We start from the raw sequence: 13,322 nt of genomic DNA on the forward strand, positions 1-13,322 counted from the left end.
ATACCTTAAATGTAAATGTCAAACTAACACAACCAAAGAGATATGCTATTGGCCAAAACATGAACAATCACAAGAAAAAATACAAAAATGACTAATTAGATTCTCCCAACAAACAACAAACTATAAAATCATTACAGAAACATCTTTCTTTATCCGAAACACACTAAACAAAATTCCACAACTTTGGACAAAAGAAAATCACCCACACTAAAGCTTAAAACTACAAACCCCACATACTTCTCCTCCCATGTATGAAAAACACACAAACACAGGGACACACTAAACAAACTGAACAAAATATGAGAAAGTGTTTGTGTCTGTGGATGAATGAAGGTGTGTGTTTGAATAAGAAGGAATAGTAAGTCAGTAACTCACTGTAGTGTCTCCAGTTTACAGTGGGGATCCTCCAGTAGAGCAGAGAGCTGATTCACTCCTATGTCTCCTGGTTTATTGTAGTTCAGATTCAGCTCTCTCAGGTGTGATGAGGGGTTTGACCTCAGAGCTGAAGACAGAGCAGCACAGCCTTCATTTGTAATACTGCAGCTATACAGCCTGCAGAGAGAAGGAGAAAAACTGCATACACTTATAGAACAACACACACAGACAAACACAGACCACACACATACACTTGCACACACACAATATGTAGTGTGTGTGTTCATTAAAGAGATACAGTAGTGAGTGTGTATAAAGAGAGTGATCGAGTGTGAAAGAGTGTGTGTGTGTGGTGTGTGTGTGTGTGTGTGTATAGTAATCTAATAAATATAGTGATATTGTGTGTGTCAGCGAAAGAGAGGGGAATATTGTGTATGTATAAAGAGACAGTAAATCAGTAACTCACTGTAGTTTCTCCAGTTTACAGTGTGGATCCTCCAGTAGAGCAGAGAGCTGCTTTACTCCGGAGTCTCCTGGTTTATTGAGGTTCAGATTCAGCTCTCTCAGGTGTGATGAGGGGTTTGACCTCAGAGATGAAGCCAGAGCAGCAAAGCCTTCATCTGTAATACTGCAGTTAGATAGACTACAGAGAGAAGGAGAAAAACTCAACATACAGATCAACACACAGACAACCACACACACACACTTGCACGTGCCGAATATATTTGTGTGTTCGTTAGAGAGATGCAGTAGTGTGAGTGTGAATAAAGAGAGAATGAACACGTGTGTGAGAGTGTGTATGTGAATCTTATTAATACAGTGATGGTGTGTGTGTGTGTGTGTGTGTGTGTGTGTGTAAAGAGACAGTAAGACAGTAACTCACTCTAGTTTCTTCAGTTTACAGTGTGGATCCTCCAGTAAAGCAGAGAGCTGCTTCACTCCTGAGTCTCCTGGTTTATTGTAGGTCAGATTCAGCTCTCTCAGGTGTGATGAGGGGTTTGACCTCAGAGCTGAAGCCAGAGCAGCACAGCCTTCCTCTGGAATACTGCAGTTAGACAGACTGCAGAGAGAAGGAGAAAAACTCCTCACACATACAGCTCAACACAAAGACACACATGTACAATATGTTGTGTGTGTGTGTGTGTGTGTGTGTGTGTGTGTGTGTGTTTGTTATAGAAATGCAGTAGTATGAGTGTGTATAGAGAGAGAATGAGAGTGTGGGTATGGGAATCTAATTAATAGTGGCCCTATGTATGTCGGGGGGGGGGGGGGGTATTCACTCTGTGTGTGAGTGATAGAAAGGGGATTTGTGTTTTTGTGCAGAGGGGTGGGGTGTATTGACTGTATGTGAGAGGATACTAATAGAGTGTGTGCGTTTCTGAGTGACAGAATATTGACAGTGAGAGATTACTGACTGTGTGCATGAGAGGGTGTGTGTATTGGTGTTTCAATTGTGTTTGTGTGTCTGTATGAGAGAGGGAGGGAGGGAATATTGACTGTGTGTGTGTGTGTGTGTGTGTGTGTGTGTGTGTGTGTGTGTGTGTGTGTGTATAAAGAGACAGTAAGTCAGTAACTCACTCTAGTTTCTCCAGTTTACAGTGTGGATCCTCCAGTAGAGCAGAGAGCTGCTTCACTCCTGAATCTCCTGGTTTATTGAGGTTCAGATTCAGCTCTCTCAGGTGTGATGAGGGGTTTGACCTCAGAGATGAAGCCAGAGCAGTACAGCCTTCCTCTGTAATACTGCAGTTAGACAGACTGCAGAGAGGAGAAAAACTCAACATACAGATCAACACACAGACAAGCACAGGCACACAAAAAATTCTCTCCTACACACATGTACACACTTGCCAGCACACACACACTGATTCACATGAATAAATATTTGGTCTAGAAAACAACCATAACGTGAAATGAACTATCAGAACACCGCGCGCTCTCACATGCACAGACCAGGAAACTCGCTAACGGAACCTTCCACATGCGCGCGCACTGCGGTTTATTGCCGAGTTCCTTTAATTCGTCCGGAACAGCATAATCAGGGATAAAATCATGTAGCAATGAAAAACAGTTAATATTTTCAACACACATCACCAAAACACGTCTTCTTCTTAAACACATATAACCTACAATCGCATATTACAGAAACTTTACTCATTGGAAATGTGCTAACCTAGCCAGCTAAGGCTAACTAACGATTAGTTCGTGTTGATTAATTAATGTTAACAATTATCTGTTTATTTGACTGCAGATACCACATGAATAATCTTACTTTCGTGTATCAATAACAACACGTGAAACAACGTGTCTGAATCACCGTCTGTACGCTACTATTCCGTTAGATGATCAACACAAGTCACCCACCGCTTTCTCCATAGTAAGTAATACGGTGAACTACCCATATTCAATAACAATATTAGTAACACTGAATCCACCAGGAGAGGGCGCTGTTGCTGCTCATGCAGGAATTTATTTAAATCAGTGATTCTCCAACTGTGGCACCCCAGACCTTGTAAAATTGCTGAATGCAGATACTGAGAAAAAACAACAAACTAAAAATAACAAATAATAAAAATATATGTTTTTGTCTTTAAAAGTGTTATCCTAAATGTTCTACCTTTAATTTACATAATGGGGTTTTTTTTTCAGTAAGTCTGAGAAAAGTTTTCATATTTCTGTGTGTTTAATAAAAATGCAATGTGGGCTAAGCAGACATTCTTTACTGTGTTCAAACATCAAACTTTCTTTTTCCCCACTGTTTCCCATTCTCACACTTAGGAGGCTAATCATTCTCACTAGATATAATGATAAAACATAAACCCAGCAAAAGCCCAGTGTTATGTTATGACTTTGGGAAACAGATGCCAGGAGGAATGACACTGAAGTTTGAAGTTTATAAAGGCTCAACCAATAAATTAATCTTTGTACAATTTACTTGAACAAAGTGATGTGGTGTACTGGACAGTGAACATGTGCAACATTTGCTACATGCTGAGATGAGATGCTATCAAGGGGAAAAGTGCTCACAAGGCTCTTTGAACTGCACTCTAAGCTACACATTTGTTTTGCAAGAAACAAACAATCTCTTGGTGAGTGCGTTTGGAGATTTAGTAGGGCAGGGGAAATGAGTCTAACTAGCTCATAGATTCTCCTGTTTGGATAAGTTTAACATGGGAACACAGTGTCTGATATTATCAGGGCCATGACAGAAGTTGCATCTTTTTGTCAATAAAAATCAAGGAAATTAAACTTCAGCTTTCATTACTTTGGAAAACCATTTGCACACTCAGGCCATAGGCTCAGACTTGATGCTACTGTTTGTGTTGTGACTGTTGTGAACCTCTTCTCATTGGAAAAACAATTCTGTGAGGTTTTTTTCCAGTTGAGAGCACACCAAAGAGGATCAGGAACTCCTTCACCTTTCACCCCATAGGAATGACTGAGGATCTGATCTGTGCTGAACAACAGAAGCTGCTCCAGCTATCAGCTGATGAGATATTGATGTCAGAATTTAAACAGATGTCACTGTAGAACTTCTGGATCTAAAGACATAGTGAATCTCCATCCTTCTCCTTAAAGATGTGCAAGGTTTGAAGATTGAACTCATTATTCTGAGCTGTAGTCCAAACCCTGGTCTATGTAGGTTTGTTCTCATCAACCCCCACAGCTGTGCTCATTCATCTTTGGTCTTACTGTCAGGAGGCTGGGCAGGTTCATACATAGCAAACAGTTTAATATAAACAGAGTAAACATGCACAGGAAGACCAAAGAGGGCATACAGACAGACAAAAGCACAAACAGCAGGCTGGAGCAAAAGAGGGGAAACAACAACAGGCTGGGGCAAAAGGGGCAGACAGATAGGAACAGAAACAAACAGGCTACAACACATAACAGCTCAGAAATGAAAGAGGCAACTCAGACGAGACTTCACAAAGACAGACACAAACGTGCAGGTTTGAATACAAGACTAATAAGGGAGACTATGGGGCACAGGCAAGGGAAAAAAACATGAATCTAAAAAGGATGATAGGATTCTGGGAGTTGGAATCCAATGGCACAGTTTCAGGTGTGATAGGAGGAGCAGTCGTGACATCACAGTCACTTGTATAGGAACTCCTTAAGGTACACATCATCAGATGGTGAGTTATTATTCATGACCGTAACTCACTATGTCTCATTGTTGTCCTGTGGTGTGGGTGATACCAATCAAAACTAACCACATACTGGTCAGTGGTGGTAAACCCTGGTCTTGATGAAGATAAGACTGAAATCAGGGTCTGGGGGTGGAGGGTTTGGAGGAGAGCTGTTATACTTAGGTTTGGAGAAACCGCTCTCTGGGGCTATCTTTCGTTCTCTACCTGTCCATATGTTAGGTAACATTCAGTGGTAGTTCAGTGGTTAAGGTACTTGACTTGTAATCAGAAGGTTGCCACTTCAAGCTCCACCACCACCACCACCACCACCACCACCAAGTTGCCCCTGTTGTGAGCAAGGCCCTTAACCCTCAATTACTCAAGTTGTAAGTCACTTTGTATAAAAGCATCAGATAAATGCCATAAATGTAAATTTTCTGCACGTTTACTGGGTTAAACCATAAATTAGGTTAGCTTGTATGACTAAGTGTAGGGGGCAAAAGAAATACAAAATGAAAGCAGGATACAAACATATGCAAGGTGGAGAATACACAAGCAGTGCACAGACACTGTCAGGGCAATGACCAACAAAGGAGATGTTAAACAGAGGGGTTTAAATATATGCTGATGAGAAGAAAAACAAGGGGGTGTGTACACAGAAGCACATGGTGACACATCAAACACAGGAATAACAACACAAAACCACATGCTGGGCTCTACCACATGGTCTAGAGGAGAGGGGATTGGACCATTACAGCTGACTGTTAAACCGCAGACATGTTGCAGCATTAAGTTAGTTACACATATTCTTATGATGTACACTGGGCTATACAATATAATTTGCTATAATACATTTGTAATTATAATTTGCAGTCAGATAAATGTATTATATTTTACACACATTGGTTGTAGGTAAGTGGGGCGAGGGGTAAAAAAAAAAAAAAAAAAACAACAAACAAAAAAAAAAAAAAAAACACAGTAACAAGCCCCCCTACAGTGTGAAAGAGAAATACTGTAGGTAAGAGAGATACACTTACTATGTGTGTGTGTGAGAGATAGAAGTGTGTGATAAGTTTTTATGGTGTATTTGATAGGCACTTAAGAAGCACTTTAGGATTAACGAGTGGGTCAGCTAGTATCTTAAATAGTGATTAGAGTACAAACACTCACAAATTAACAAATGGCTTTACAATAGAGTTAATGATGTACTGATCCCAGCACAGTAATGTGTTCATGAATGAAAATACTCACACAGCTTTTCTGGATGCTGTGACCACTGGCAACAGTCTCAGTAGACATTCCTCTGATTTGTCATATTTTCTCAGGTCAAACTCATACAGCTCCTCTTCTGAGTTCAGCAACACAAACACCAGAGCTGACCACTGAGCGGGAGAGAGTCTGGCTCCATGGAGACAACGGTAATCTCCTCTGGTCAGGTATGTTTGGACTTCTTGCACTAGGCAATGATCATTTAGTTCATTCAGACAGTGGAACAGATTGATGGATTTTTCTGGAGAGGGATTCTCCCTGATCTTCTCCTTGATGTACTTGACTGTCTCCTCTTTGCTGTGAGAGCTGCTTCCTGTCTGTGTCAGTAGGCCTTGTAAGAGAGTCTGATTGGACTCCAGTGAGAGACCCAGAAGGAAGCGAAGGAAAAGGTCCAGGTGTCCATTTTTACTCTGGAAGGCCTTGTCCACTGCATTCATAAGGAAATTAGACATTGTTGACCTTTTGAAGTCATGTTGGACTGCAGTGGTTTGCTGTTCCAACACATTTGTGTTGCTTGAGATGACGGTGAGAAATGCATATAAAGCAGCCAGAAACTCCTGAACGCTCAGATGTACAAAGCTGAACACCTTCCCCAGGTGCAGTCCAGACTCCTCTCTGAAGATTTGCGTACATACTCCTGAGTACACTGATACTTCTTTGACATCAATGTCACACTCTTTCAGGTCTTCCTCATAAAAGATCAGGTTTCCCTTTTCTAGCTGTTGAAAAGCCAATTTTCCCAGTGCCACAACAATATTTCTAGTCTGGTGAGGATCAGTATCAGTTTTTCCTTGGTACTTTCTGTCCTTGTGTTTGAGCTGAAAGATCAGGAAGTGTGTGAACATTTGAGTCAGAGTCTTGGGGATCTCTCCACTCTCTGCTTCACCCAACATTCTTTCCAGAACAGTGACTGCAATCCAACAGAAGACTGGAATGTGGCACATGATGTAGAGACTTCTTGATGACTTCATGTGTGAGATGATTTTATTGGCCAGGATCTGATCACTGATTCTCTGCCTGAAGTATTCCTCTTTCTGAGGGTCACTGAACCCTCGTACCTCTGTTACCTGGTCAACACACTCAGGAGGGATCTGATTAGCTGCTGCTGGTCGAGAGGTTATCCAGAGGAGAGCAGAGGGAAGCAGATTCCCCTTGATGAGGTTTGTCAGCAGCACATCCACCGAGGTCGACTCTGTTACATCTGATAAGCTCACATGGTTCTGGAAATCTAGAGGAGGTCGACACTCATCCAGACCATCAAAGATGAAAATGGTTTTGTAAGCATCACAGTCTATTAAATGTAGTTGTTTTGTTTCTGGGAAAAAGTGATGAAGCAGATCCATCAGACTGAACTTTTTCTCCTTCATCAAATTCAGCTCCCTTAAAGGAAGTGGAAATATGAAGGCGACATCCTGACTGGCTCGTCCTTCAGCCCAGTCCAGAATGAACTTCTGCACAGAGACTGTTTTCCCGATTCCAGCCACTCCTTTAGTCAGCACTCTTCTGATGGGTTTGTCTTTAAAGAGGTCATTGCATTTGATGGGTGTCTCTTGTGTTGCTGGTCTCCTGGATGCTGTCTCAATTTGTCTCACCTCATGCTCATTATTGACCTCTCCACTCCCTCCCTCTGTAATGTAGAGCTCTGTGTAGATCTCACTCAGAAGAGTTGAGCTTCCATGGAGTGACATTCCTTCGTTAATTCTTTTAAATTTCTCAAATAATTTGCGTTTGAGCTTTTGCTGATATACAGAGATCACCTCTAATAAATGGGAAAATATGAAAACAAATATTGTACTTTGCTATTATCGCTGATGTCAAAGTCACTATTCTAAAAAAATAAAATACAAATTCAGATGACAAAATTTAGAGTGATACTGCCATCATAAGGCCATGACCTAGAGCGCTTACTGGTCTGTAGTGTGTTAGCGAGGTCTGATTGGTTCATGTTCTTCAGGATGTGCAGTGTGATCTTCAGCGCCTCCTCTCTGACACTGCTCTGATCCTCCTCATCCTCCACCTCTCTCCCAGAGCATGCTGGGTAATCTGGACTCAGCAGCATCTTAAACCTCTTCAGCTCCTTCTTCACCAGAGAGATGACTTTGTGCTCCAGCTCCTGGTTAGGAATAAACACCAACAGACAAACCTAAACACCACAGAGAGACATAATATCATTATATGAGGGAGAGTATAGTCACTATCCACACAAAAACACATGTACACACCTTGAATATGGACTCCAATTGTTTTCTATAGGTGAGTACTGATTTCTCTTTTTGAATACTGTGGACAAACACAACAGTGTTTAATGGGGTATATGTAGCACATTCATATTTGTACAACACAACATACTATACACTAGTAGATATTATACAGCATTATATATCAACACTTGTCTTTCTGAATTTCATAACAGATCTGAGAAAGGTGCTTAAAAAATGAAAGTAAAGCAAATGCACTAAACATTTTCATCTACAAGAAGGTAACAATTGACATAGAAGACACAGGAGGAGGAATACCTACAAAGAGGAATCAGGGAACAGAATGAGAGACGGGTAGGACTAAGGAGAGCCTAAATGGACACAGGTGAGACTAGACTAGGCAGAGACTAAATGGACACAGGTGCGACTCGGAAGAGACTAAGTGGACACAGGTGACACTAGGGAGAGACTAAATGGACACAGGTGAGACTAGGGAGAGACTAAATGGACACAGGTGAGACTAGGGAGAGACTAAGTGGACACAAGTGAGACTAGGGAGAGACTAAGTGGACACAAGTGAGACTAGGGAGAGACTAAGTGGACACAGGTGGAAGGACTCAGGCTGAAGAGTGGCTGGACTGGAAGGCAGAGCAGGGAGAAGGCCGACACAAGGATACAGCAATAATCAAAGGACGACGTGGGGAAAAGACACAGGTGAAGGGGCACTGTTTTGTACTTTAGTAAGGAAAGTTTATTAATAGAACACATTTAGCACAGGAGTGTTGACCAATGTGTAAACTTAGGAATAAAAAGAAATGGCTTAACATAAAACATTAAAAAAAAATAAAACAAACATGGCTGTGATGTTGGGGTGAGTGGTGAGAGGCAGGATGCATATGCGAGTCTCCAGTGAGGCAGACGTTTATTGACAACATTAAACTAAATCAGAACAGCGGTACCATGTGGACTAGAGTAGCATGGAGCACGTCGTGACAATGGCCAGAAAAAAAAGGGGTGTTTTGCAGTTTTTCTGAATTGCTAAGACACTACACCCCATTCTTGGAACAAAGCTGCCACAGCTTTTTTCGAATGAATCACCCTTTGTAAAACCTTAAAAATATTCACCTAGTCAGTAAGATCTAATTCAGCCTTTTTGCAAAACTCTAAACACACTCACTCACTAAAAAAACATTTTGCACTGTGATGCACTTGCATAATGGTAACTGCAAGTGACAGTTCAAATAAAAGTTCAAATAAATAAATAATAAAGTTCAAATAAATAACTTGATAGCATCGAATATTCTAAAAATAGACCACATCTATCAACATAAAATTTCTTAGGACTAATATAAATAATTTTCCGATTTTCAGCCATCTACATGCAACCATTCACCACAAATCCCATGCTGAATATAGCGTGGGTTTTTTTTTTTTGTTTGGGTTTTTTTTTTTGGTAAATTTCCAAAACAATCATGCCTGTCCTTTTTAAATAGCCTTTAAAGCATGACTCCGGTATAAGATAACTTCAGATTTTGTCATAGAAAATTCAATTACCATCAAAGCAACTGCGTGACGTGTTCCTGAATAGGACGACAAGACCCTCCTTTCTTACATTCCGTTGTTGATATCGGGCCATTAAAGAGCTCCTTTCTTTGAGAGACACTCGTTCACACCTAGGGGGTGTTAGTGGGGGGAAGCGGAGGGGTGCTATTAAGTCACTTCAATTGGATGGATTGGCAGCTGTTTCAACAAATAGAGGACACTTAGATGAAAACATAGACGCCTCACTTGCCATATTTGGGCAACCATTGTGTGAGTTAGGGCCATGCGCACAACAAAACATCGCTTGCGCGTTGTAATCAGATAAAGTATAGCACATTTGTTGTTTGGCAAAACTGATGCAATCATAGATTTTGTTTTTAGTGAATCATTTGATCACCAATTCTTTTGGACATCATGGAAAGGAAGAGGCTTATTTTAGCTGACGTTTATGGGGAGTTGTTATGAGCTGGAAGCTGAGAGACGGTTCAGTGGCTTCTAGCATGGACTAGCTAAGATACGATGTTTTCATCGCCACTCCTTTGATACCAACAACCTGAGTACTCATCACTTTCACATGATCCTCATTTGCCCTGATCGCCCTCTATATTCAAGTCCACAGGGCTCATCCTCATCCTCCAGCACTGTGCATTTTCCTCCCACCCAGATAGGAACCCATGTCTGTTTCCATGCTGAAAGGACTATGTTGCAATGGGCATTCAAAATATGGTGTCACACCCTCATGTATTTAGTCCTCTGTCTGCGTGTTCTTGGTTCTTGGACTCTGGACTCACGACCCCATCCTGCCCTTTTTGCCATCACACACCATGCTTCATCACACTGTTATACTGTAATCACCATCATCACTGTTAAACTGTAATCACTGCAATCTGTTTTTGTCTAGTCAATAAAAGCACTGTAATGTTGCGTAATAATATTACTAATGTACAGGTGTGTTATGTTCTCTGGGTAAATGTACAGGTGTGTTATGTTCTCTGGGTAAATGTACAGGTGTGTTATATTATCTGAGTAAATGCACAGGTGTTTCGTTCTCTGGGTAAATGTACAAATGTGTTACATTCTCTGAGTAAATGCACAGGTGTGTTACATTCTCTGAGTAAATGCACAGGTGTTTTACATTCTCTGAGTAAATGCACAGGTGTGTTACGTTCTGTGGGTAAATGCGCAGGTGTTATGTACTCTGGGGCCACATTCCAATTGCATACTATTTACTAAAACTAACTAGTTTTTGAGTATATAGTATGTAGTATAGTTACAATTGTCAAATTTACATATATTAAAAAAATCCAAGATGCATGCTTAGAACTGGTTGGTTTTTGATTATGGTTAGAATGGATACTATTGTCCCATAACTCAAGACAAAAGGAAAAAGCAGGAGTTACTTGCATCTGAAAATTGTTGAAAAACAAATGGTGGACAACATAACTGGTTCAACAAAGACTATTGCAGGCGAATGGTCTATAAATGACAGTACAACTTGGATTTCTTTCAATTAATAAACATAAATGGTTGTTATTTTAATAAGAAATCTGTTCAAAATGCATGTTACTTTCAGTAGTTATTTTAAGTTAGCTAGCAGCCTAGCTGTGGTAGTTTTTGCCTTCATACGTGAGCCAGTCAGCTAGCTAGCTGACGGCAGCTAAATTTAACTTAACCAAATTTGTAAACAAGGTAGAATATTAGGCTTTAATATTTTAGGTTTAATACAAATATTGATGCAATATATAAACATTGTTTACTAATAAAGACTCATCTTATAGTAGCTAATGTTGCTTAATTGACATGTAGCTAACTTAGCTAGGTTATCCTTATCTAGCTTCCCTGCTGAGCCCGGGTTAGCCTGAACATGGTAATTGTTAGCATGAGCTGGGAATAATTTTATGTTTAGGTGAGATACTACAAAAGGAATACTCTGGGTGAATGTACAGGTGGGTTGTGAGTGGGATGTTTCAAACTAGCTGAGTTGGACTGTGATGGAGTGGAAAAGAGATAGTAAATAGACTACTTTTATTCCTATGTAACTACTGTGACTGTGGCATTCTTCATGGACACCGCTAGGTTTAGGTGAGTCTGATCTGTCTGTATTTGACTAACACAAACTTGTCTTGTGTTAGTACATCTATTCATTTTAAATTATGAATGACATTTCTTTTCCAATTAAAAAAATCTAAAGGTGTTATATAATTATGTAAAATATTATGTACATTAAGTTAATATAGTTTTTATATGTTTTCCCACATACCTAAGTATCACCCATCTGGCTCTACTGTCTCCATCTGTGTTCTCCTCTTACACTCATGTACTCTTTTACTCTACTGTCTCCATCTCTGTGTTCTACTTATTCTACTAGTCAGACATATTTTTATGCTTTTTAGTGTTTAACTCGCTTTACAATTTCCATTTCTGTATTATTTTTTTATGATTTTTCATTTGTTTTCTTCCTTATATTTTATATACATCTTTAATATGCCTCTTTGTTTTTCAATGTTAGTCTTACGATTATTTTGTAAAGCTTAGGAAATTAAAGACAGTATAAAAATCTTTGTTTTAAAGTTATTTACAAAGTGGCAAAAGTCATAGAACAGTCACATTCCCTACACCACCCTTACCTGAGTTCAGTAGAACAGTCACATTCTCTGCATCATCCTTACCTGAGTTCAGTAGAACAGTCACATTCCCTACATCATCCTCACCTGAGTTCAGCAGAACAGTCACATTCTCTACATCATCCTCACCTGAGTTCAGTAGAACAGTCACATTCTCTACATCATCCTCACCTGAGTTCAATAGAACAGTCACATTCTCTACATCATCCTTACCTGAGTTTCATATGATATTCTACCTCTCTGAAGGCAATTGGTTGTTCCATTGACCAGTCACTCTTCATGGACACACAGCTGGGTTCAGGTGAGCCTGGTCTCTTATTCTGAATCAGACTAACAAAACCAATCATTTTGTTGGCTAAGTGTGTTTGATCAGGCTGTCATGCATCTTACCCATAACACAGTCATTTTACATATTCTTTCAGTGAGTGACACCATCAAACCTGCTGAATGTGTGAGTCTGAGCTCTTTAGTGCTGGTGAATATTAGAGCATTCATGATTTTACAGAGTCTCTCTATTCTCTCACCTCTCTCCTTTCTGTGTGTGCTGTTCCCCAGAGGCACTCAGTCTGGAGGTCATGTCTCCTCCTACAGACTACAGCTGTAAACCTGCAAACACACACAAACAGATAAATAATGCAGGACACATTCATTTACACTATGATTCACAGACCACAAAAAAATCCTACATAAATGCACTCCATCTAGTGTAGAGGTACAAAAATACTAGTGTAGAGGTGTATATGTGTATATATACACTAGTGTAAATGTATATAAATACTAGTGTAGAGGTATATATATACTAGTGTAGATGTATATAACTACTAGTGTAGAGGTCTATATATATACTAGTTTAGATGTATATAAATGCTAGTGTAGAGGTATAGAAATATACTCCATCTGGCGTAGATGCATAAAAGTATACTCCAGATTGTATTTTGTTCCTATAAAATGCTTTCTGCTTCCCTCTTTACAGGTCCCACCAAGAGAATTTACAACCAATACAGCAATTAATCATCTACAGATCACCACAAAGTCTTTTTGCATTTAAAACAGTAATTCTTTGCAGACTAACTAATACAGTAAGAGGAGTGTAGTTTTGGCTCTGAAATCCAGCACATTAGATTTCAAATGAGATTAAAGTACAGAAAGTCAGCTTTAGTTTGAAAGTTTTTATAATTTGAAGT

At 39.9% G+C, this 13,322-nt stretch overlaps 1 protein-coding gene across 2 annotated transcripts; it reads right to left on the bottom strand.

The window, feature by feature from the left end:
- Positions 1–371: 371 nt before the first annotated feature.
- Positions 372–12,715, bottom strand: LOC113570328 (NACHT, LRR and PYD domains-containing protein 3-like). 2 transcript variants are annotated; one of them, XM_081704264.1, is made up of 10 exons: positions 12,663–12,715; positions 12,375–12,468; positions 10,295–10,314; positions 7,997–8,054; positions 7,683–7,887; positions 5,757–7,533; positions 1,954–2,130; positions 1,259–1,435; positions 842–1,018; positions 372–552 (listed from the first exon to the last, which is right to left on the bottom strand). In XM_081704264.1, exons 1-10 carry the CDS (start codon positions 12,713–12,715, stop codon positions 372–374), a joined length of 2,919 nt encoding a protein of 972 aa, XP_081560390.1. The 2 variants fall into 2 exon arrangements, with proteins under 2 accessions (XP_081560390.1, XP_081560389.1); XM_081704263.1 differs by lacking the exon at positions 10,295–10,314 and having other exon boundaries at positions 12,352–12,468.
- Between the last annotated feature and the right edge of the window lie 607 nt (positions 12,716–13,322).

This window comes from Electrophorus electricus, chromosome 21 (assembly GCF_041902795.1).
Source record: "Electrophorus electricus isolate QZ-2024a chromosome 21, ASM4190279v1, whole genome shotgun sequence".
NCBI lineage: Eukaryota > Metazoa > Chordata > Actinopteri > Gymnotiformes > Gymnotidae > Electrophorus > Electrophorus electricus.